Source organism: Colius striatus, chromosome 4, assembly GCF_028858725.1.
Source record: "Colius striatus isolate bColStr4 chromosome 4, bColStr4.1.hap1, whole genome shotgun sequence".
Taxonomy (NCBI): domain Eukaryota; kingdom Metazoa; phylum Chordata; class Aves; order Coliiformes; family Coliidae; genus Colius; species Colius striatus.
Genome location: NC_084762.1, coordinates 43,913,286 through 43,939,050, shown reverse-complemented (window position 1 = coordinate 43,939,050; position 25,765 = coordinate 43,913,286). Strand labels below are relative to the sequence as shown.

The following is a 25,765-nucleotide window of genomic DNA, read 5'->3' as shown; positions in this document are numbered from 1 at the left end:
GAAAATGGCGACACACTTTCTCAAATACCCACTAGCTTTGTCTGCCCTCACCTCTTGATGTTCAGAGGAATATTTACAAATACCTAAATGGTGGGTGTCAGGAGGTTGGGACACTCCTTTTTTCGATGTTATCTAGCAATAGGACAAGGGGTAATGGGATGAAGCTGGAACACAAAAAGTTCCATTTAAACATAAGAAGAAACTATTTCACTGTTCAGGTGAGGGAGCCCTGGCACAGGCTGCCCAGGGAAGGTGTGGACTCTCCTTCCTTGGAGGTCTTCAAGACCCGCCCGAACACGTTCCTGTGCGACCTGATCTAGGTTGACCTGCTTCAGCAGGGCGGTTGGACTAGATGATCTCTAAAGGTCCCTTCCATTCTATGATTCTGCATTCATCTGTATATCTCAGCTAAGACCGTGAATCCTCCCTACCTCTGAAAGTCAGGCCTGCATCTATGCTGTTTACCATTGCTCCAAAATCTTGATTCGGTGAATCGAGTCCCCAAAGGTTGGAGAGTTAGAAACGTTAGAGTAAGAGGAGCATTTTCCCTCACATGACTTATGACACTACTTTCATTAACGCCATTTTTTAACTTTGCTTGGAATTCAAACAGGTGGTTGTATTTGAAATGCCCGTGCCCGGAAGAAGCAAGCACATCACCCCAATGCATGGGTATCTGGGCTGGATTTGATGGTGACACCCACCTCCAGCCGACAGAAGCACGCAAGGGCCCACCCGGGGATGTGGTCTATTTGACCACATGAAGGCAAATTTAGGGGCAGAACCCGCTGTCCCTACAAGGACAGCTAGCACCGGCCGGGGCTGAGCGGGGCCGACCCCACCACGGCTCAGCTCGCTAAAAGGGCTGAGCTGGCAGCGCCGTGTTTCCCCCACTGTCCCCGGGAGTGCGCCGAAGCCTCGGTCGCTGCCAGCCCCAGCCCCAGGAGAGGACGGCCGCTGGGCGGGGCGAGCGGCCGTTCCCCGCCCCCGGCACTGCGGCGCGGGGCCGCGGCTCCGGCGCTGTAGGGGGCGCTGCGCGGCCGGGCGTGGGGTTGGGCGCGCCGCTCGCGGCGGCGGCGGCGCAGTTCCCGTTCCTGTTGCTGTTCCCGTTCCCCTCAGGCCGTGCCGGGCGCAGGGCCGGGCGGCGGCCGTGTGTCATTCGCGCTGCCCGTGCCTCCCCTACCTCGCAGTCGGTGTCGGAGAGGGCGGGAGCGCGGAGCGCGGCGGGGGCAGGGAGGGAGCGCGGCGCCAGCGCGGCGCCGCCGCATGCGTCGCTGATGGAGCCGGGCTCGGGGCTGCCGCAGCGCAGGGTGGGGGGCGGCGGGCTGGACCTCGGGGCGGGCTCGGCAGGAGGGTCGCCGGCGCTCTCGGGGGGGCAGTCCCGCCGCAGGAAGCAGCCGCCGCGCCCGGCCGACTTCAAGCTGCAGGTGATCATCATCGGGTCGCGGGGGGTGGGAAAGACCAGCCTCATGGAGCGCTTCACCGACGACACCTTCTGCGAGGCCTGCAAGTCCACCGTGGGTAAGGGAGCTCGCCGGGCCGCGCCCCGTCCCGATCCGGGGGAGGGGGGTGTTCTGGTCCCGGTGTTCACCGTGCCTACCCGGCCGCGGAAACGTGGGGCTCGGTGTGGCGGGCGACCGCCTTCCCTGGCTCAGCTCCCGCCTTTCCCCGAGTGCGGGCCCCCAGACCACGTGCCGGCTCGTGGCTTGCCCTCGAGGGTCTCCCAGGGGGCCTCGTCCCCCTCTGCGTCGTCCCGGGAAGTAGTTCCTCGACAGTTGGCGCTGCTTCACAGTGAGGAGCTTATTGGGTCTATGGCGGGGGAGCCTTCGGTGCCAAACATCCCCACTCTTGATGGGAAAGATCGTGGACGTTTTAGTCGTCTTTACTAGTTTTGAGAAGTTGTTGGCTGTCCCCCTGCAGCCTTAGTAACGACAACAAAAAGCCATAGCTTAACAAAAAAGTTTGGGATGGTTGGGGAGATAGGTTATTAGACTCAAGTCGTTAGATGTTGCATGTAGGGGAACAGCATTACTTCAGGAGTTGAAAAGTTGCACAGAGTGTATTCAGCATAGTTGATGGGCCTTCAAATACTTATCGGGACCAGATTAACCAATCTGATTAACTCCGGATTATTGCTATGCCTTTGTCAAGAAACCCCACCATTACATTAGATCTGGAGAGGTTAATGCTTTGTTTCTTGAAGAGTAGTACCTCTTGAGCACACTTTGTTTTGCCTCTCACATGGCTAACTAGAGAGCAGCCACCTAGTCCCATAGAATGCTGTCTTATTCATGGTTTAGTCATCTGTAGGCGTCTTGGAGGTAACTTTTAGTCACTGCTGTCTTTAATACATATATCTCTGAAGGGAGGAAAACAAAGTAGTTATTCTGCATTGTTATTAGATTCCTGTCCTGTTGAACTCCTGAACATTACAGCAAGAGTGGTTGTTAAGTTCTGTGTCATTGAAAAATGTGTCCTTACCTTAATTGTCATTTAGAATGTGAGGAAATTTACAGCAACTGATAGCAAGTGATTGTATTGCATTTAATAGCCGAATTATTACTATCCAAACCCATCCTTCTATGACAAAGTAATACACAGTTATTTTGTCAGTTATTGTTTGCTAGGTTCTCTAAAAATCCAAATCTGGTAGTGCAGGTTAGCACTGTGATATAGTTTTGTTTTGAAGGTGTAACTTAACTTTGTGGCAGTTAGAACAGAGGCATTAATCCTCAAGTGACGTGTTGTAATGAAGAAAGCAAATGATAGCTTCTGTAGACAGACAGATTTAATTAAATGTATGGTACAGCTAGGAAGCAGAATTAATAGTGGACTGTATTATTTATAAATTCTTGGGGTCTATATATTGTTTTGAACTCACATGCATCTCCTTTGGGTTGACCTACATTAAGGATTCCTTCAAGGCTGGACTGCTTTGTGTGAGTAGAGTTAGTTTCCTGATGCGAATCTTGAAGTGAGAGGAGGTCTCCATCCAGACTTCTAGGCTGGTGCCATGTAAGCAAAACTGATTTGCTAGATAACAGAAACAGTGACTGAAGCAGAGAGGCTTCCCTATTTTAGAATAGAAACAGGAAATAAATGGTGGTGTGCTGCTAGACAGAAGATTATGTAATGTTTGATGTACAAAGTGTGTCAACATAAAGCAGCATAGGGAAATCAACTTGTGCCAAAATACATGTAGACAGACTTGATAAGGTCCTCTGACTAAACTTGAGAGCTGTTGAGGTTCCCCCAGACCCTTTGACTGCTAACTGAAAGAGCTTTTCATAGTCAGCTTCCATGCACCCTACCTTTTTGCACTATAGATTAAGAAAAGGTAACTTCTGCTATTTACATTTCATGTAATTTTATGTAGATTGAAAGTAACCCACACTCTAAAATTACTTGAGGTCAGGCTTTGATATCAGTTGAAATCATAAGGCTCTTTAATTGTCACCACTTATTGCAGTAGTTTTCAAGCATTAGAAGTGGAAAATGTGTTTGAAACACTCTTAGAAACCCTGTGACTGATCCAACTTCAGAAAAAGTTATGTAAACTGAATATACCTCGTGTTTAAATTTAGAAAGGCTATATAGCCAAACAAATTACTAAAATTTGCTACATCTACATTCTGTGAGCAAAACTGTGTTTTCAGTGGAACACTAGAATACAGCCTTACCTTGACAGTAATTAATTCATATCAACCTTACTTGTATGCTCCTATACTAAACCTGTGGAAGTATAGGCCAAATAGAACAACATTTAACACCTTAACCTTTTCTGTGAGGGTGTGTAGGCTTCTCAGAGGTCTTTTCCAACAGTGAAAAAGAATCACAAATGTCCAAAAACTACCCATCTCCTGTCCCTAAGCGCAGTTTAGGATAATAATGCTGACATTGAAAAGTGGAGTGTTTCTGCGGAAAAGGGGAGGTGTGGATTCCATTAAGAAAGATACAGTATTTTAATGTTAATTTAATAAGGCTACATTGCCAGGTTGATAAAGTAGATTCGGTAATAAAAACATGTCAACACGTCTTCGCTCTCATCTCAAATACCGAGTTCTTTGAAAGTGTTCAAAAATAGCTTGGCAGGTTTCAGCACATTATTCATAACAGTACACAATGTGCTGTTGATCTGAAATTCTTTTGATGTATTTATTTTGGGCATTAAATTGGTTGCATAGAATATTTTCTGCTTAATCTGCTGTTTACATAGCATATTGAGTAGTCTCAGTACTTAAATATTTACCAATTTTTGCGTGTGGTTGGCAGATGAGAAATAGAGGTTTCTGTTTCCCATTTTATCTGCTAGGTGTGGATGTTTGTTCTTTCTATTAGGTTATAACTTATTTTTATTACTTGTTTGGACAAATAATTTGTTTTCAGAAATGATCCTCTGTATCTGCAACGGTGTAGAATTATTGTCTTCATGCTGGTGTTAAATCCAGTTAAGGTAACTTCTTTTCTATAATAGAATAATGCTTGTGCAAGGGTAATATTGTCATCATCCTAACTTTGTCATCAAATGTAAATGTACATTTTAAAATAAAATTCAGTGTCTATTTATGGTTTGTTAGCTGACCCTCAGGCACCTGTATTATTCACACAGGAGCAGAATCCAAAAGCTATCACATACAGTTTTCTCAGACTTTTGACAATTAAAACCAAATACACTGAATTCAGCATGAAAAAAGATGATCTTATCAAAGGTAGTGTGTAAAGAATTGTTACGTTTGTGAGAAGATTCAAAGATGAATGAGGAAGGAAGAGTGCTTTCCTTTGCTTCTTCCCCTCTGTACCCCAAGTGGTTCTTATCCCAAAAGAAAACCATCTTAATTCAGATCTCCATTGTCATGATGTTATAGTTTATATATTCATTTTTAAAACAGTGCTGTCTCACCCTCTTTTTCATCGGAATACCTTTATTTGATAGGCCGAAGGCCTCTGTTCTCTTTCCAGCATCTGTTTGACTACAGCTCAGTCTCATGGTTGTCTGTCCTACCTGCATCCACCAAATCTTGGCTCATTCCCAATATTTCCTGTCCATGTAATTTTGCCACTGGCATTATGTTTCTCTCTGTATTTTCATCTATGAACCTGAGACTCCTGTTCACCCAAACCTGAGGCCAGGCACTGACTCAACTTCTTGGGCAGCTGACTGTCATACTCGTTCAGATGGAGTTGGGCTCCTTGGCTTTTCTTTTTATGTGCTGGCTTTGTATCTAAAGTTTCTGAGGCCTGGTCTTATCCTTTAGCTCTTTTTCTGCCAGGTCTGAAAGCATCCCAGGAAAGAGGCCTTGCCCATGGTGATATCAGAGGAATTTGAGTATCTTGTGAATTGCTGGCTTCTTGTAACAGCTATTCACAGGAAACTACAGCAGATACTAAAACTTCCTTTAGTCCTGATTTACAAGCAAAATCATCAGTAGAGCTGCTCAGCTAAGTTTGTAATGGGAAGGTTTGTTGTGGATCAGGATGTTAACTTTGTGACCTGAGATCTGGTTGGGCTAATTGTTGCCTGTGGGATCCAGATCAGTGGCATGCAAATGTGCTGCTGTATGAGACTCTTTTGACTTCACAAAAATGCTTGTTTTGCCTTACTTTGATGTTAGTGTTAAGTGGTAGATAAGTTGGGAACTCATTAGATTTACAGAGCTCTGTAGCTTTTTCTTCCAAGCAGTCTTTTTAAAGTACCCATGTCCACACAAAATGCCTAACATCCATCAAATAACCAAAAGTTTTCACCATGATTTTTGTTTACTGTTTTGTCAGAACAATCTTAAGTGAGGCAGCTTCTGATTTTAATACATGTACACACATATATGTATGATACATAAGTGTGTGTATATATATAAAATTATCCATATGTATACATATATTTGGTGTCTCTGTCACAATTCAAACCCTTTCTTCATTATTTTTATACTTAAAAAATATGGACTAACAACATATATCTTAAGTTTTAGTCCCATAAGCTTGTCATATAACATTCACTTAAAAGTATCGGCCTATTCATTTTAAAAGTATCAATTGGTTATTTTTCAGACCTTTCCTTTAAGTTGCTACTCAGTTAGTTACCTAGTCAGTATTTATCCTCACAAGCACTGTAAACATGGTATGTGCCTTACTAATCATTTAAAAAATACTTTCTTCAGTAATCATAATTAAAATTGGTTTAAAACCAAGTTTAGTAATTTGATGTCATCTGAAATGAGGAACAATCTATGTAAAATTTTCAGGCAAACATGCTGCATCAACTAGAACTTTTAAAATTTTTGCTGCATTTGTATATGCATGTGGACTTTTTGACAAGTTTAATTCAGGTTAATTTTTCCATAAGATGATACTGACAACTTACTTGGGGTGGGGAGAGGGAAAAAAGGGTAGAAATTAGAGGTCTGTAGCTTTGCCACATCATGACCAAGTAGCAAAAAGGTGTCTTGTCTTTTTACCCAAAATCAGCTCTGTTCCATGACAGAAATTTTTGCTATTGTACAAAGGAAAAAAAAAAAAAAAAAAGGAAGAAAATTCTCATTGGTGAAAAGTATTTCTGTAAGAGATGACCCTTCTTATCTTTGCACATCCAGGTTGTTAATACATATCTGTTCTTAGATATTGTCTTTTTGGCTAGTGCAGAACAGTGTAAATAAAACAAATATCTCATTAATGGTGTGCTGTAATTACTTGACAAACTACAAATAGAGGCGAGCAGGAGGCTGGAAACCATTTTGTCTTGAATAAAACCTTAAGTTAATTAGGGAACAAGTACAAACCTGCCTTGTTTGTCTTCAGGCCTTTAACCATAGGAAATGCGACTTGCAACAGAAGTCTGTGTTCCCTGGAAGCTGCCACTTACATTTAGGAGCAGAGTAGCCACTTGTGACTGACGTTAGCGGCTACAGCAACTGAAAGCACCTGGCAAGTCATTGTTTGCCTGGGATGTGTCAGCTAAGCATACTTTACAGCATTTGATGTAGCAAGAATTTTTTTTGCTATGCATAATGTTACTCGTAAGGTAACAAAACTATATTCTGAAATAGGAATATGTAGTAGGTAGATGATACAAATTATTGAGGTTCAAGAACAGGGTTTTGAGGAGGTATGAGATGTTTAATTAATAAGAGGTTGAGAAGAAGAATGAATTTGAAATTGACTTTGTCATCTTAAATTTGTAAACTAGAGGTTAACCTCAGCTGATAGAAATATTCAGGTCCTGTGTTAAATCAATACTACAAAACTGTCAGAGTATCTTGTAGTCCCTAGTCAGTACATGTATGAGAATAAGCAACCAAAACAAGTCAAAGTGAAGAGGCCACTTGAATGGTGTCGAATGTGCAGTTTAGTTTGCATAGAGTGGAATGCAGCTGTCAAACTCAGTCTCTGCTGTGGACAGCTGAGTGCGTCAGAAGCAAAGGAGGGGAAAAAAAACCCCAAAATCCGGGAGGGCTATGTGATTCTCGGTTGTAGACTTTCTTATTTCTTTCTTGGAGCTGTGAGTCAATGAAAATAGTGCAACTGTTTGCAGACTTGTGCTTTTAGCTAAACCATAAAATGGAAGAGACAGACTTTCAGTGCCTTTCAGTACAAAAATCCTGAAATCTGTCCTTGAATAACAAAGAGGATTAATACCCCCAGTTTGCAAACTTATTTCTTCTAGTATCCCAAGGAGTGGGAAACATCACACCCAACCTAAATGCTAAGTTTTGTCTCATTTTAAAATAGATTCTGCCTTTTTAAAATCTGGATAGGGCTGCTCATGGAACAAGTTTCATTTTTCTTCACATGCCATTTTTTTTCCAGATCAGATAGTTGTAGACCAGTAGCTCAATGTGTTTTCCTGTTCTGTAATTAAAACTTTAGCAAATAAATTTTGTTCAAGAAGGCATAGAGAGGCTTATTCCTTCCAAGTTCTCCTTCCGTCTCATTGTGTTTATCAACATTTTGGTTCGTGCTTTGAACTTAGTACCCTAAGTAGAAAGCCTGCATTTTGTGAAAGGCTTTATAATTTTACTGTCCACGAGAATTTAAAGAAATTATAACTTCCTCCATTCTTATTGAGTTTGGAAATACTAAGCGTCTAAGATACTTAGAAGGTGTATATTGGACATTCAGAAATAGCTGGCAATTTCCTGAAAACTTGTTTCTCACCTTCAGAAATTAGTCACTGCATGTATATTACCAAATCTTTTTTCTTTTATTTTTCTGCTGTTGGTGTGTTTCATTCTGATCTGTAACACAGTTGCTAGTTGAGATATGGATACACTTTTATTTTAGGCGAGCAGTCTCAAATATCTGCATGTTAGTCATTCTAGAGTTACATGCTGAAGCTTTATGGACAACGTACTTTACCTGCCTCTAAAATAATCCCTAAATAGATCTATCACTTAATGCCTCCAAATCTCTTTAAAATCTTTCCATTTGGAGCATGCAGTTTGAAAGAGGTATTTCCTCTTCAGTGTGTTTTTAAATTGACTGCATATCCTACATCTTCAATTAAAAACAATGGGTTTGGGTTTGTGGGATTTTTTTTTTTTTTCTGGAAACAATTTTGTAGTCTCATCTCTTTCCACTATGGACTTTTTGTGCTTGCTTGCATCCCCACTCCCCATCAACAAAATAGTAGAAGTCAATATCAAAGCTCTTGAGCATCTCTTCACTGACCTCTGTCGTTTCTGGATAAGTTTAAGTATTTTTATTATACTTAGTTACAGTCTGGGACTAACAAAGTTGGTAATGCTGTCAGTTGTCCAAAGTAAATAAACTGGTGTAGTCTTTTAATTATATTTCTGTTCTAATGGATAATTACTATACAACCTCTGAATTTGTAATCTGTTTGTGTTTATTTAAAACTGATCTGATTGTTTTTCACTGAATTGCTTTGATGCAAATTTGCTCTGAAAATTTAATCTATTGGAATTGATTTTAGTTGGAGGGAGATTTTTTGTGCTCTATTTGCATCTGTTTTCCCAATTCCTCCTTTAACTTTATCAGGAAATCTTGGCCTCTGGAAGGTCACTGTGTGCATTAAGCAAAACAGTTTCCACTTCCTTTTTCTGCCACTTGGGGGGGTGGGGCGGGAAGAAAATGTAAATACAGTGCATAGGAAGAAATTTCCTTACTCTTTGATTTATTTCTAAATAAATTCTTTTAGCTTTAAAGGAAAAGGCTAGATCCAGTTGTCTGTTTCAGTTTTTGCTTTAGTAGATAACTTTTTTTGTTCCTGTTTGGCACGAGAAATTGACAGCTTTTCTGGGCTAGACTTACTGGATTTGATTTCAAGTTTGGTTTGGTGACAAGGTACGTCATCCTCACTGACTTGCTCTTATCTAGAACTTCATTAGTTCACTTCTATTTTGAGCATCTGTTCTGCTTCTTTTAAAGGAGTGCAGACAGTTTGCTTAGCTCTGGGTTTAATATAATTCTTAAAAATGCCTCTGTTCTACTAGCCCTTCGTTTTCCCTGGAAAAAGCATAGTTTCAGTTCAGTGCACATTGTAATATACGTTCTCATTTGCATGAATATTTTTTAATTTAACATTTATATGCTATTAACAAAAATTGCTTTGTATAAAATTTAGAATATCCATAACTAATAATCTTACCTTATACACACAGCACGTAGATTGCCTTAGTTGACATATATCTAGCTTGCAGGGAGAGGACAGCACCTCATTTGCAGTTTTAAGTGGTTGGGTAAGCTGAATCAGTATACTTTGAAATGCTTAATAGATAAAAAATCAAAAACCCAAATCAGAGGCCGTGACCTGTATTTTTGCGCCTTTTTCATGAGTTATATGTATATGGGATGTGTGTTTGGATTCCTGAAAAGGCCTTTCCAGAGAAAAATGAGAGTCAAAAATCTGACATCAAAAAAACATACACCTTTCATTAATGAAAAGAGAGGTGGTGGCCTGGGTGTTTACTCATGGTGTGAGGGTAATAATTTTAGAAAAATGGGACACATCGATTGCCTGTGGTCCGTGCAAGCCTGATGCACGGAGAGGAGGCCAGCTTTTTAATGGGAGGAGAGATTGTGATAAGCCTTTCAGTTCCCCTCATATAACTGTGACCTGCTAAAGGGCACTTTTCAATATGACCATAAGTACACACACTTGTTGGTTCCACTGGCATGTATATGTTCAGTTACTCCTTGACAACAAATTAGCCACCGGGCATTTGCAAACTAGATGACTTGCAAACCACCAATAGTTTGCCAGTGTTGTAGCAGCTAAAGAGAGACTTTAAAAATCCTTGTTTGGGTTTAATGCAGTTGTCACCAGTAATTATTGATTCCTCTATTGTATTGAGCTATAGATAAAACCATGCCCTTGGTTCCATTTGCATAATTAAGGACACAAGGTGCGTAAGTGGCTTGTGTTAGCTGTGACTGACATCCTTTTAGAGGATACCTGACACAACTAGAGGTGCAGGGTGGGGAATGTTTTGGTGTAGCTGTGCTAGTACCAGTGTTAAGCCAGGGACAGATAATCCTGTCTGTCAGTGCACGTGTTCAAGCATACCACTGTTTGTGCAGCTTATGTAGCTTCAAGGCTGGAGCAACCTCTGGCAGGATTGAACACAGAGAAACTGCCCACGTTTATTAAACTTCGGTGTTAGTTACATTTTGGGACCTGTTTTAAGGGAGTAGCAACTGTGCAAGGACTAGCAGTGTCACTACAAACAGCATGAAACTTGAAAAGAATCTGACAATTTGCCTGTACTTAACAGGCCATAGAATTAGGTTTAACAAGGCTGAGTAACAGATACCTTGCTTAGAGCAACTGTAAATTAAGTGTTTGTTGAAGCACGAATTTCTAAAGAATTTATTAAATGTTGCTGAGGTCAACAAAGCACTTTTGAAGTAACAAAGCTTTTTTTTAAAAAAACTACACTTTCTAAGAACAGACATCATACCTTCTCTATCCCGGGCTGAGTAGAGATGTACTCTATAGAGTAGAGATGACGGGGGAATTTTCAGCAGTCCATCCAACTCTTCTGTCCTACAAAGCTGTGAACATTAAGACAATTGCAATGTATAGTTTAAATGTATTTAAATAGAGAAAATGCTTTGACCAGTTGAGATGGATGTGTATTTCTTTAACAAAAAAAAAAAATCTCACTAACAGAAAAACAGCAATCACAAGAACTATTTTTTCCCATACTTTGGATAGCAGAGCGTAACTGGATCACTTCATTTCTGCTTTTACACTAACAGAAATGGGTTTTTTCAGAAGTGTAGAAAAGTGTTTCTAAAAGTTGTTATTATTAATAAGTGCTCTGAAATTTTAACCTTTCTAACTTTTTTTTTTTTTACAATTTGCATTTGAATACTTGGAAACTGCCATGAAAATTGTAGCTTGTATAGTACAAATAAGTTAACCCTTCAGCTCCTGTGTTTCCCAAGAACTCTATTGGGATACATTTTGGTAAGTGAAACACAGGCATCTTATGTCCTGAATAGCTCTCCAAGAATTGGTGAATAAGTATGTTAGACACTTTTAAAGGACATGGAGAAGGACAAACATCATGGCAGTATTGGTTATCACAACATATTGTGCAACTGCAAGCTGTTTGAAAGGAGTTTTGATTAAGACAATGAAGGTCAGTGATCCTTCCGTTTATTTAGTCTAGCTGAACAGTGGCAACCTGCTTTGCAAACTAAATGTAGAGTTGAATGTATCCTTTAAAGTTCGATTAGTAAAATGTAGCTAGTTTTTTAAAACTTTGTCCATTTTATTGTTTCATACCAATAACTTTCTACGGACATAACTGTCTTTTAAAGCATTTTAAATGCCAAGTCACTAATGTGTAACTGGTTTTCAGGATGTAAAATGCACTTTTTTTTTTTTCCCTACCTAAATTTCCAGGAGTTATTAAAAGCTTTACATAAGGGCCAAACTCAGTCCTTTCTGACAAAGTTACAGTCCAGTCTTGACCAACATTATCAGCAGGGGCACTCAGCTTTTACCAAAGGTAGACATTAGGAAAAAGTGTAGATTTTGTTAGAGAAAATAAAAATCTTTTATCCTCTTCACTTTCATCCCTCTCTTTGGTATGCAATTGTATGTGAAATAGCAAAAGTGTTTCTAACACACTTGCTTTTACATTTGTGTGAGTTTTAAGTGTACCAGTCTGAACTATGTTCTCTTGTCTTTTTATTTCTCCCTTTTTTGATTTAGCAGTGTTAGGAGGGATGGTATTCAGAAGGAAGGACTGAAGCAAAAATCTTCATACAATGTAAACTAAGATGAAAGGTTCACAATCTACAGATGCTATGGTATTCTATGAGGTTTATACCCTGAAATATTCTTGTAGTTGAGGTGTTTAGGTATTGTTTGACCAGACTATGTCTTACATGTTGATTGCCAGCATTATTTTTTTTAATAGAAATAAAATCTTTCTGTGTAACAGAGTCTTCGTGGTTCTATGTTTGAAATTTAGCATGCATTTAAAAATGTGGCTGAAGTTTTGACATGATGGATAAAAGTACCATACAGATATAAAAAAATGTAAAAGGAAAATACTCTCTCTAAATCTAGTAGTTTGCTAATATATATTTGCAGGAGTTAAGAATAACAGTGCTGACAAATTTCTTCATAAACCAATTGCAAGTCCAGCTCTTCTTCTAAAAGCACTTTACCATGCTGAGCATCCAGTCTGGAAATCGAATGTGTATTGTTCCCACTTCGCAGACTGCAGAACTGATGTGAAGGGATTGGTTTCACTCCATGCCTTCAGGGCATCTGTGCCAGTTTGGAAGTAGAGCAGGCTTGTCCTTGACAGTCATGGTGAAGAGGGGAGAAACAAAGATACTGTACCTGTTGTTTTACTGTTATGTTGGGTTTGCCTGCTGCTGAAAGTGTTGCACAAAGTGAAAGGTTTATGTTGTAATGCTGCCAAATTGGATGGCTCACAGGCTATATAACAGTTGTCAAATCCCCATGATGTTCCTTAAGTGACCCATAGTGGTGCAAACCCTTCTGCTCATTCAAACTATTAAAAGTTGATATTAAAAAAAATCAAACAAATAATAATTACACCCTCATTACTTTTGCTTCTTATTCCTCCTTTTCTGTTTACTGTATTTTATTTATAGGTGTTGATTTTAAAATCAAAACAGTAGAGCTAAGAGGAAAGAAAATTAGATTACAAATCTGGTAAGTAAAACAAATGTGCAACCAGCAGTATGTTTTAATTTTTATGTTCTAGCATGAATTAATATGCTTGTCTAATACTATTAACTGTTACAAGCTGGTTTAGCTCTTACCCTATTCCTCCTCTCCTCCGTTCCCACAGGAATTAAATAAAATCATTTTTGTGAAGGTAAAGAAGGAGAGATAAAGTTAGAAACAGGACGTGAATGTAGATGCTGCAATGTTAATATATCACAGAGGTCTCAAGCCCATTTTCGTAGAAGAATGATAGCAACTACATAACAACAAAAGGCGACTATGTTAAACAGATACTAGAGAAAGTACACTTTGATGTTTGTTTTTACTTTCTGGACTGTTTAAAACTGACCTTCATTGTAATAGCAATTATAAAACAGCTGAAGTATTTTCTAAACACTTTTTCTAAAACTTGGTATGGATAGTGCTGTTTCTTTGATGCTATTTTAACTCTAAAGTGAAGGGCAACCAAGATCAAGTAAATCATATCCACTCTAAACAGCACTGAGAAGTAAAATGATCCCCTAGAAAATAAGATTCTATATCTTAACTGATGTCCATGTCCTGCTAAGGAAAGCTTTAAGTCTGAGCTCAGCTTTTCCTTTCTGGAGTAGGTTACATGTTACCTGATAATGACTCTTCATGTCAGTGATTAATACAGTTTTTATTGTTTAGAAATTATTGAGCTTAAGAGCTCTTTTTTGTTTGGTTTTTTGCATAGTACAATACATAGATATTGTTGTGAGAGAATAAACCAGCTAGGTTCTATCCATTAAATCTTAAATACTACTATGTAGAAGCTTAGCTTTGGCTAATTAACAGTGCGTGATGCATAATTGGCCTTGTAGTTAAACTGTTAAAGCTGCTAACAAGGGGGGAAAAAGCTCTAAATATACTCATTGTTACACTTTGGGGATATCCTGGTGTTTTCTCATTCTTAACTACATGGATGCAGTTAATTCAGCTTACTAACTCCTCTTGGCAGGTCACCATCAACTCTGTTTGTCACACCATGTGTCTGTCTTGCTTCCCTCTGAGTTAACTGCTGCTTCATCTTTGGTATCATCAGTCACCTAACACTTGAATATTAGTGGCATGTCTTCATCCATCATCTGTCCCTATTTGGAAACCTGTGACCACAAGGCTGGCAGTTGAGCCAGCAATTGTTAGCGAGGGTCTGCTGGAGCTGACAGAGGTAACAAAAAATTCTGATACAGAGGTGCTACTGTATACCTGAAATGGATTCTTACTGTGAAGTGTGCTAAGGTTACCAAACAATTTCTTCATGTTGAATAAATTTTTTCTAGGAGAGATATTTTGTTGGAAAGAGATGTTTAAACCATTATTTTCCACATATAGAGAATATGCTAGTAGGATATAGGAAACTTTCAAAACTAAAAATGGTTGGGTTGCCAAAATGTGACCATTACTCCTGTTTGAAGCCCTGCTAAAATCATGGAGAAAACAAAATGCAAAGAGGTAATATTTCAAAACATGATAAGATACAGGAACACAACATCCTGCTCCTAAGTGTCACTTTTTCTCCGTCAGTGACTGCTAAAATGTAATTCTTAAATCTTTAAAACTGTTTTGGTATACTTCTCATTTTTGGGAAAAACAATTAAGATAAACAGTCCTTTTGCTGAATCATGGGATAGATGTATGGTGATGACCCTATTTATAGACTCTTAGTATCACAGAGTCACAGAATCATAGAATTGTTTAGACTGGAAAAGACCTTTAGGACTATAGAATCCAACATAAACCTAACACTGCCATTCCCACCACTAAACCATGTCCCTCAGTGCTACGTCTACACATCTTTTAAATACCTCCAGGGATGATGAATCCACCACTTCCATGGTCAGCCTCTTCCAGTGCTTGACAACCCTTTCAGTGACATTTTTTTTTTCCTGATATGTGATCTAAACCTCCCATCGTGCAATGTGAGACTGTTTCCTCTTGTTGCTTGTTACTTGACACAAGAGACCCAACACCCACCTTGCTACAGCCTCCTTTCCGGTAGTTGTTGAGAGCAATAATGTCTCCCCTCAACTTCCTTTCCTCCAAACTAAACAACCCCAGCTCCCTCAGCTATTTATTGTACATTCGGTTGTTAAATTAAAAGAGGAAAGCAATTTAACAGGTCAGACACTTAGAAGTTCAGGAATACAGACTGAAGTTGCATGGCTGATCAGTCTCCTTTCATACCTACACAGAGACAGACTACTTCCCGGAAGTCTGATGTACAATGGTTACAGTAACTTTACAAAAAGAGTCTGGTTTATTCAATGAACAGAATATTTATAACATTTATGCTCATCTGATTTCTGAAAATTACTAAGATTATGTTTCAAAGCATCAAAATTCAAGGTGATTTGGGGTTGTTTTTTAAAGTCATTTGATGACTTCAGAAATCAAATGAGCAGGGTTTTTTTTGTTTAAAAAGAAAAAAAAAAGTTTAACTTAGGTTAAGTGATCATAAATATACCAATCTCTCCACTGACCACTTTATCAGCAGATTGTTCTCCACAGAGCTTTACCACTTGAATTTATCAAAAAGCAACAGTACTATGTTGAATGTATGAAGAAATGAGGTGGAAAAGATGTCCTTTTGAAAGCAGTTTTCACGCCAGCTGCTGTTAGAGTACTATACAAATTAGACTTTTCTCCCACATTCCTTTCACAATGGAAAACTGTGCACTAAGGATCACAGGCAGCTGCTTTAGACTTTAGCTTCCCTCATCCTATATGGTCCCTGTCTCCTCACAGTACCTCTTTCCTTATTTCATCGATTTTTTTTTTTTTTTTCAGTCAGGAAACAACCCACTGGTCCTTAGCTTATGACATGCAAAAGTAATGCTGAGGACACAGAGTAGCGTCCATCTTTTCCTGCCACCCGTAACAGTAGAAGTGCCCCATGTGCAGCCAGAAGTAGTAGATACTGTAAATCTGCATGTGCATTGCAGTTCTTGGCTGAAACAAGCTCATATGTTCCGTCAGAAGTAGTGCACGTGTGCAGCTCCAGCCACAGGGTAAAGGAACCAGAACTACTAGGCATCCAAGTGACTCCAAGCATCTGTGAATCAATGCTTTTTCAAAGCTTCAAAAGTAGACCAAATGATAGGAATGGCACTTTCATGCTTTGAAGCATAGGTGTGCCGGGAGCTGGCCAGCAAGGTGTTAGCGTGTCTGACTCTGCCTTCTTACCTGAGTAATCCAGGCACTCAGCTGACACAAGCAGCAATCACTTCTGGCTTCCCCTCTGAAAGGACCTGGTTGCTGGAAGCTGTCCTGCCCTGACACTGCACCTAGTTTCCTGATGGGGAGCCAAAGAGGCTCTCTGGTATCTCTACAGGTTTAATGCCCAAGGAAGCCAGTGACCTGGCAAGAAAGTCTCAATTTACTTCTGAAGGTTGTTTAAACTAGTGCATTTTCATAACAATTTCACATTCTACCACTTCAGCATTTGCTAATGGACAGCTCTTGTCTTGGAAAATCCCTGGGATAAGGAGTTGTCTGTGCAAAAGATCTGTCCTGGAGTATAACAGAATGTAGTTCCTTCTGTTCAGTACCTCTAAAAAAATTATTTCATGTATCAAAAGATCTTAAATATATTTATGTTTAATGGTAAGAAAAAGCTCAGCTTGACAAGTAAATTTAACTTCCAAAATGACTTTAAAACTGTTTTTAATATTGCCTGTAGGTTCCATAAAAGCACAGAGCATGTGAAAGTGTTACTTTTATCTTTCTGTTCAAAAATATTTTCCTTTCTGTTGCCATATAAGGCTCATAAAAAAATTTAACTTCAGGGCCAAAGATAGTTTTGAGTTTGTCCATTTGTTTGTTTCAAGTAACTGTTTTAGGTAGACACAGAGAACATTTATGTGAAAAAAAAATATCCAAATCTATTTTAATTAAGATCAGCTGTATTGGAATTATATTTTGTACAGTCTAAAATAGTGAGAATACACCAAACCAACACTTGAAAATGGGCTTTGTGGGAGTTTTCTTATTTGCTTTGATGTAATGTTTGTTTATATTTTGGAGTTATATCTAGTTTCTGCTTTGGAACCAGAGAAACAGCCACACTGGAGTTTTATTACTGCAGATTATAAATGGTCAGGGAGTCATACGCTGTATGTTTCTGAGTAAAATTTAGAAATACCTAATAACAAAATCAATAAAGGAAAATGCCTTCAGCATTAAAAAAGGACTAGTGTGTTGTATTTTCTTTCCATGATGCCGAATCATTGATCAAGTTGTAGAAATATATTATTTGTACTTCTGGAGTTTTAGTTAAATAATGGTTGTTCCAGCTTTCCATTATTGTTTTGATAACTATCCTTACTAAAATATACCAGCTGCAGGAGTGTAATACGTTGATGAAAACAGTATAACAAACTTAATTGCTCCAGCACCACACATAAAAGGAAGATATTTAAAGTTGGATATGCTTTTAATATTAGCTCTGTGTTAGGGTGAAAGAATTCGCTGCACATTTTCATGAAAAATAAGATAGCACATGGTAGAAAATGAGTTTTTCCATGTGAAGGATCGACTTGATACTCTTCTCAAACTTCAGGTTATTAAGGTAGCTTGGGGTTGCATTCTAAACTTACTGCAGAAAGAGTTTTCCAATTTTGACCTTAGCATTTGAAGGCCAGTATAATGTTAATGCAATGTTAGAGACTGCAAATTTAGCTTATTTTCTTCCCATATTCAAAGGAAGCATAGATTAAGATATTATATTTATAGTCAAGAAACCTGTTGACTGGTTTCATGTAAACTTGCTGCAGCAGTAGAGGCATTCATTGTGTGAAGCTGGGGAAGTCAATTACTTAGAGGGCAACAAAGAAAATCAACCATAATCCACTGTAATTAGGGTGACTGGCAGGTGACAGTGCCTATCTGGCTATTTGTCTTGTGTAGTTGATGACCAGACTGTCCACTGGTGATTTAAACTGGCCACAGTATCTTAACTAGCCAGTAAGACAAGCTACAAATTGTGTGAGATTTGGGTGAAAACCTACACAAAGGGGAGTGCAGGACCTGAGAGGAACAGCAGTGTGGGAACACGATAATATTTAAAGAGCCTGAGGGTGTTCTAGGGTGAGGAGAGGCTGATAGTACCAGGCAGACTTGGAGATAAAGCCCTCAGCAAGCTGAGGTAAATGTGGAGTTGGAGACAGCTGGAGCTGCAGAGTGTTTATGTTGCATAGTCTTCTCCATTGCCTGCTCCTAGACTTATGCAGCATGTTGATGTCTGTCCTCAGGAAGAGTAGTTGAACATGAGCTTGTTCATTTTCCCTCTGTTTTCCCAGTGTATGAATTCAGTGATCTGGTAGCCCCTCTGTGAGGGAGTTGCTAAAAGTCCTTAGCACTGACCTGAATGTACAACTGTGGAAGTAGCCCCTTTATTTCTGTCTTCCAGAGGAAACAAACAAATAAACAAAAAAACCACAACAAATTTTTACAGTTATTGAGGCCAAGGCTAGAATTGATGCATCCTTCAACATGAGGTATGCCCTTCCACCTGCCACCTAGTTATGTCTGTTCAGACTGATGGAACTAAAGGGACGCCATCCTTAATACACTTGACCAGAAGGCTGGATTAGCAGCAGATGTCAGAGCCTACTCTGCAAGGTCCTAACTCTGGCCAGTCCGTTCCTAAGCACTAAAGCAATGTTATCCATATGTGGAAAATCAACGGTTCATGCTATGCTGCTGTTTTAATTTTTCATGGAGTGAACATCCAAAGGACCTTTCAAAAAATAAATCTGACCATAGCAAACAAATGATGAAAGAGAAGGTAGAGTTATATGTGCTGAGTAATACTTAACATCTGTAATTTCAACTGCCAGAGCTTGTATTGGTTTAATGAAATTGCCACATTAATGATAAGAAAGCAACCAATTAACCCATCTAAAACTGGTCTGAAATACTACTAGAGCTTGACCTTATTGAAACAAGCTACCTGTTTTCACCTTCTGTAGGGTCCCAGAGGTTTGTATGACTGTAATTCTGAAGTTCTGAGTAGAGAACAGGATTTGGAAAAAAAAAATAGATATAATAGTAGATTATTGTCTTCTGTCCTATATTGTAATGCCCTTGGCTTGCAGTGAAGTGTTAGTCAGTATTTAACCACAGGCTATGAAACAGGTTTCAAGTCTCTTTTAAATGAACACTGCTTTACTTTGTGAAATCACTTACAAGGATTAGTTGCTATCAAGTATGCTTGTAGCAATTTCAAGAGAAAGTGCTTCATTTTTAAACCTGCTTAGTTGAAATTCTTAAAGATTTTGTGAAAAGCAAGATAGGTTTGTGGTAGTTTATTCTACTGCTTGTTATGCAAAGGCTTTGAAAAAATTTATTCTTCTGGACAATCAATGTGACATTTTGTGAACATGGCTTTTTTTGATAACAAGTGTTTCAGGTCTCCATTGTAATCTCATTCCCAAATTCATCCTCCTCCTCCTTTTGTCTAAAATGTGACTGTTGCGAAGAGTTAATTTTGAACTTTTGAGTCCCAGCACACATGCACACATTTTCCTGTATCCACTCTTAATTTTGGTTCATCTTTTGACTTGCTCTACCAGTGAAATTTCAAAATTACCCATTGAGTCTGAGGCTGAACTCAAGCAGCAGATGCTTAATTGCTTTGGAGCATCGTGTAACTTTCCAGTTGTGATACCAGTCACATTTTAAGACTTAGGGTTTGCACCGGATATTTTTTTTTAGTATGCCAAAAATTTTCCATAAGCAGACTTGATGATTAAAAGCACTTCACAGGTTTTCATAGAATGGTAGGGGTTGGAAGGTACCTTTAGAGATCATCGAGTCCAACCCGCCTGCAGAGGCAGATCCACCTAGATCAGTTCACATAGGAACGTGTCCAGCCAGGTCTTGAAGACCTCCAAGGAAGGAGACTCCACACCCTCCCTGGGCAGCTTGTGCCAGGGCTCCCTCACCCTCACAGTGAAATAGTTTTTTTCTTATATTTAAATGGAACTTTTTATGTTCCAGCTTCATCCCATTACCCCTTGTCCTGTTGCTAGATCCAACAGAAAAAAAGGATACCCCAGCCTCCTGACACGTGCCATTTAGAACCATTCATGGTTCAGTAAAAAAATCACCCTTCTGACTCATCTTGCAATACGAGCCATAGCTAGCATAGGCAACGTGTTATCATTGCTGGAAGATAGTTTCCAGTGTAAATGCACCCTGTCTGAAGAACTTGGAGTACTGAAAGTGAGAATGGAAATCATATTTTAATACCTCAGATTAATAGATGCAACCATGAAAACCATTTGTCTGCTTTCAGAAGCCATACCACTCTCACTGCTGCCAGTAGCTTTTGCATTAGTTTGAGAACTGTGTCTGAATTGCTGTGGTTGATCTTAAAAGGGCTCTGAAATATCAAGTTGTAATGATGAGCGTGTTGCTCATTTTACAACTGGGTATCTGCCCGTGTTTGATAAACATGTATCCTTTTTTTTTTAAGGGCTGTTAAAAACAAAAACAAAACAAAAAACCACCAACCCCACCCAACCAATTCCCACCCTCTAGAAAACCACAACAAACCCCAACAACACAAAACCAGCTTCATCTACTGGTAGCATTTTCATTGGACAGCTTCATTCTCAGACACACGTAGAACTGTTTGGTGGCCTTTCCTGGTGAAGTTAGTTTGGGATAAGTAGTCTTGATACAAAAACTTTTTATGATTGAAAGTACTGCTCCATCATGGGGGTTCTTTTTGTTTGCTTGAAACTCATACATAGAGAAGGAAATGCTCAACATGGAGTGTCTAATGAGTGTGGGAGTGCTTTAATTAAAATGTTAACAAGGTTATTCTGTATTTTGCAAATTGATGAAAGTTTTGTGCCAATGTTTGCTGCTGCTTCTTAGGGACACAGCAGGTCAGGAGAGATTCAACAGCATTACCTCAGCTTATTACAGAAGTGCCAAGGGAATTATTTTGGTGTATGATATCACCAAGAAAGAAACATTTGACGATTTACCAAAATGGATGAAAATGATTGATAAGGTAGGCCTCAAGTATTTTCATTTTAATTTTTGTGGTTTTTTGGAGAACCAATTTTTTTCTTGTCAAAGGTGCCCTGTAAGTCTTTCAGCGGCATTGATACAGGATAATTACACTAATGCCAACTAATTTTCACTGAACAATTTTATCCAGGATTTAACATTAATACGTATTAGCTACAAAATCGTTGTAAATTCCTGCTTCCTTGAACTAGAATTGTGCCAATTAGAAGTGTCAGTGGAAATCTGTAACATTACTCATTTACCTGTGCACTGGGGATGGGGAGTTTTATTTCCTGTCTGTGAAATAAGGTCATTTTGTTCATTCTTAGGTAAACTAGAACATCTAGTTCTCAATTCATGTTTTTAAAAGGGAATTTAAAAGTTGAAGTTGGAAACCTTTTATATGGTGTTTATGAAGAATGTTTTTAAACTGTGTAGGTGAGGTTCCTTATTTAGTAAAGGAATTGCTCTTTTTTAATATTGTGTTTGCATTATAAAATCATATGTTTTTCGATTTAGTTAATTAAAAATGTTTTGATTGCAGTATGCTTCAGAAGATGCAGAGCTTCTGTTAGTTGGAAATAAACTGGACTGTGAAGTTGATCGAGAGATTACTCGACAGCAGGGAGAAAAGGTAAGAACAGGTCTAACCAAATTCTTAGTTACTGTCAAGAGGCAAAACCGTTGGTGCATTGCTGCTGACAGTCCATGGCTGCTCTTTTCTGGACTGTGAGACCTAAGGAGCATATTGAGAGAGGTGGTGTTTTGTCAAAAGCCGTGTGGCATTGCTTTGCATAGAATGTGCTCCTGCTGGACAGCAGTTATGTCTTTGATCTAAAGAGTAAACTGCAAGTTGGCTTACACTACACAGTAGCACAGGGGATGCTCCTTCTGGGGCTCTGAAGGAACATACTAATGACGACTTGAATCACAAATGGAGATATCTCTACTCGGGACATCTTTGTGAGCCTTCTTGCACATGTTTGCTTTTCACTAGTGTTCTTGGCCAAGCAACAGCCCTGCTTGATGACTTAGGTCACCTTTGTTTTCATGTTTCTTTTATTCTCTTCCAACTCCAAAAGTGGTAAGAAACTTGACAAGAGAATATGTTTTAGTATGACACTCAGCACCATCTTGATCAAGACACTGTCAGCATGGTCAGCAAATGTTTTTGTTCAGCTCCCTATCATGCATGTTTGGAAGTGAGCACTTTCTTGTTAGAGAGTCAAGGCCAGTTCTTACACCTGTACTTCCCTTTTCTGCATTTTAATAGTAAGGTTGAGATCAACTCTTCTGAAAAGATCTTACTTTTTGGCTATCTGCAGCAATCCATGTCAGCTGAGTATGTGACTTAGGTCTGGAAAACGCAGCACACTTTTCCAGTAAACCAATTTTAAGTGAAAATGAGCTAAACGTGGCGCTGTTTGCCATACCTTGAAGATTCAGGATTATGAATTGAATCAGACTTCAGTCACAGATTTGGGGAAAGTCACAGGAGTTTTTTTAAACATTTTATGAGGTTTGTATATTTGCTGTTTGTGCATTACCTTCATGTAGTTCTTTTATTTTCTCTTCCATCAGTTTGCCCAGCAAATAACTGGGATGCGGTTCTGTGAAGCAAGTGCCAAGGATAATTTTAATGTGGATGAAATATTTCTAAAACTTGTTGATGACATTCTGAAAAAGGTAAAATATTCAGGTGGCAATTCCTCAGCCACTTCAGTGGTCAATATTTAGGTAATGACTGCAAGTACTTGTTGGGAGGACTTAGAGGGTGAACGTGCTCAGTCACATGAAATTTCTGGTTAATACATAGTGGGCACTGAACGCTTCATTGAAGTGAAGTGCTGACCACTCCACTTCATAAATCCTGCTGTTGAATTAGGTAATCATCACTCCTGCTTACTGTACTTCCTCTTTCCTGTGACTTCACTAGGTATCTGCAGATGACTCGTACATTTGCCTGCTTTCATCTGTGGGCAGTTCTGTTGTGATTTGTTGTAGTTGGTTTAGGAAATGGCCTTATTTCAACAATATCTCATAACTTTTTTCTGAAAAAAATTCTTAACACAGCTTACTCAAATGAGTTTCATTAATAAGAACCAAAATATCCTTAAATTGAGGCTTTGGCCGACAGTGAAGTCTTGAAACGAGCTATTTGTGTTGAATTCTGTGCAGATGACTGTTTACAGGTGATTTTTCTTTTCTTTAAGATGCCGCTGGATGTTATAAGAAATGAGTTGTCCAACAGTATCCTGTCCCTGCAACCAGAGCCAGAAATCCCACCAGAACTGCCTCCTCCAAGGCCACATGTCCGTTGCTGTTGACTTGTTACTCCATACAGAGTGAAAAATAGGAGCAGGAGTTTAAAAACAGTATCTGTACTACTCTGCACTACAATCATTTGGCAGTTTCTTGTTGCACTTTGTTATTCGAGTCAGAGCTACACACTAACTTGTAAATATGCAAATATGCAATCCTGTGTAGGATTCAGCTATAACATTTAATTATTACCCCTCTCCCTCACAATGACGTTTCATTCGTTGCCCCAGTGTTATAAATACTGTACAGTTGGTGGGGGTTTGCCACACTTCCAGTCGAGGAGGAGGAGGAGGAGAAATTTCATCTATACCTATTCTTGACATAAATGTTGTAATAGTTCTTTGTTATTATAAACAGGCAGGCAGAAGCTCTTCTGGTATGAAGACAAGTATATGGTGCTTTGCTAACTATTTTAAAGACAAATTTTTTAAAAACAGAGGACTTTCTGTACAAAGCTTCCATAATCAGCGTTACATTTCTTTTTAATGTAGTGAAAACATTTTTTGCTGTAGCATCCTCTGCTGACTGGACTTCTTGAAAAGCTAGGTTTAATTTTTGGCAGTCTTTTATTTATTTTGTTTAATGCTGCACCCTTTCTTTGTGTACCAAGACATCACATCTGGTGCAGATCTCAGATTGCACTCTCAAATAGCATATGTAATTTTCTGCGTAAGCATAAACTTGGTTGTGAGAATCAGTAAGTTTCAATAAAAGAAAAGAGGATATATTCAAGCTCTAAAAGAAGGTATAAAAAACAATGCTGCTGTCCTAGACAAATTCTTTTTTTAAAAAAAATAAATAAGATAACATTTTCCTATGTTAAGGAATATATATGTGTATTTGTCTGGACACCTGTAGGGTTGGGGGGAAAGGAACCCAAGGTAAAATTATTTTCTTTCCAAGTGGTGGAAATTATTCCCATCAAGCAAATACTGTGTTAGGTTTTTGTCTGAAAAAAATGAATTTGTGAATTATATCTTTGGTATATCTTTTATTAAAATGCACTGTTTAGTTTAGCTGTGGTAAATCAGTAGTTACATATTTGAATAACTCGGTGTGTCCTGAGTGTTGTGGTATTGGAAACATTGTGGTCTTTCTAAACTAATGAAGTGCAAATAAAATTTTGTATTTATGAATGACAGTGGAACTGCACCTGTTATTAGAATGGCAAGTATGAAGTGATGGGTAAAAGGTAGAATCTGGAATACAGAACAATACTTGTTTTAATTTTGTTATGCTTTAATTTCCAGTTTGACAATTCCTTTGGTTGTAGTTGGAAGAGCAGCAGACATTAGACCTCGATCGCTGCTCTGTTGAGAGAGCAGCTGATGACCTAGCCCAGCTGATATCTTCAAATAGCGTGTGACTGCTTGTCATGCTCTCTTAGCAGGTGGTCGCCAAACTATTAATTACACTGGCAACAGAAGTATGAAACAGTCTCTTTCACACTACAGCTTCTCTACTTCTCATTCTCTGGTACTGGAACCCATTTTGTCACTTTTGCCACTCTTCTAAGCCAAAACGCTGGCACCCACCAGTGAAGGTATAGCACTGACTTAAACAGCCTCTCTCTGGTTTCTGGAAGGAAAAAAAAGACACAACAGACTGTTAACATTAAAAATAAAATCAATAAATTACACACGAGCCCTTATTTCACCGAGTAAGCTCTGACATTTCTGAATTCAATACCATGCGGATCTTTAGCACACCTGGATTTCAACCAACAAATTAAAGACGCATGGTTGATATTTGTTCTTATGTCTTCTGCCACCTTGTGCCTAAGTGTTTTGCGTTTTTAACATAGTAAACTTACAGTTTACTACTGTATTGATAAGATAAAATCCATTTCTAAAGCACTTGGAGGATTTCTGATGGTACTGTGAGCAAGAGCAAGGAAGGGAGAATTGCAGAAAATGAATTTTACCTTGACAACCCTTTTGGTTTAGCTGATTTGTTTTTACTTGTACTTAGAAACTTGTCCTTTTTTTCCTGCCGTTTTTGACTTTAATAAAAATCAAAAAATTTGACTTAGATAAACTTTTTTTTTGTAATTCTGTGCCATTTGTGTATAGGATCATTGGGATCCCAGTCTCTTGTACCAAAAATTAAAAAATACTACGTTTGAGAAAGATGTCTTTATGTAAGAGTGCTTGAGTATATTTGGTTGACTGAGGGGAGATCTTATTAACAATTACAAATATCTGAAGGATGGGTGTCAGGAGTTTA

General features: G+C 38.9%; 1 protein-coding gene across 1 annotated transcript; it reads left to right on the top strand.

Annotated features, from left to right (window-relative positions):
• The first annotated feature begins 1,086 nt into the window (after positions 1–1,086).
• RAB12 (RAB12, member RAS oncogene family) lies at positions 1,087–25,572 on the top strand. Its single transcript, XM_061995957.1, has 6 exons — positions 1,087–1,521; positions 13,096–13,156; positions 21,080–21,218; positions 21,762–21,851; positions 22,799–22,903; positions 23,431–25,572. The coding sequence occupies exons 1-6, from the start codon at positions 1,278–1,280 to the stop codon at positions 23,542–23,544; spliced, it is 753 nt and encodes a 250-aa protein (XP_061851941.1). The 5' UTR covers positions 1,087–1,277; the 3' UTR covers positions 23,545–25,572.
• The last annotated feature ends 193 nt before the right edge of the window (positions 25,573–25,765 follow it).

Bases quoted from the DNA above. Each gene is read 5' to 3' on its own strand.
- RAB12 (XM_061995957.1), top strand. From the start codon at position 1,278: ATGGAGCCGGGCTCGGGGCTGCCGCAGCGCAGGGTGGGGGGCGGCGGG. The intron at 21,219-21,761 runs GTAGGCCTCAAG...TTTTGATTGCAG, and splicing joins GGATGAAAATGATTGATAAG to TATGCTTCAGAAGATGCAGA. The intron at 22,904-23,430 runs GTAAAATATTCA...CTTTTCTTTAAG, and splicing joins TTGATGACATTCTGAAAAAG to ATGCCGCTGGATGTTATAAG.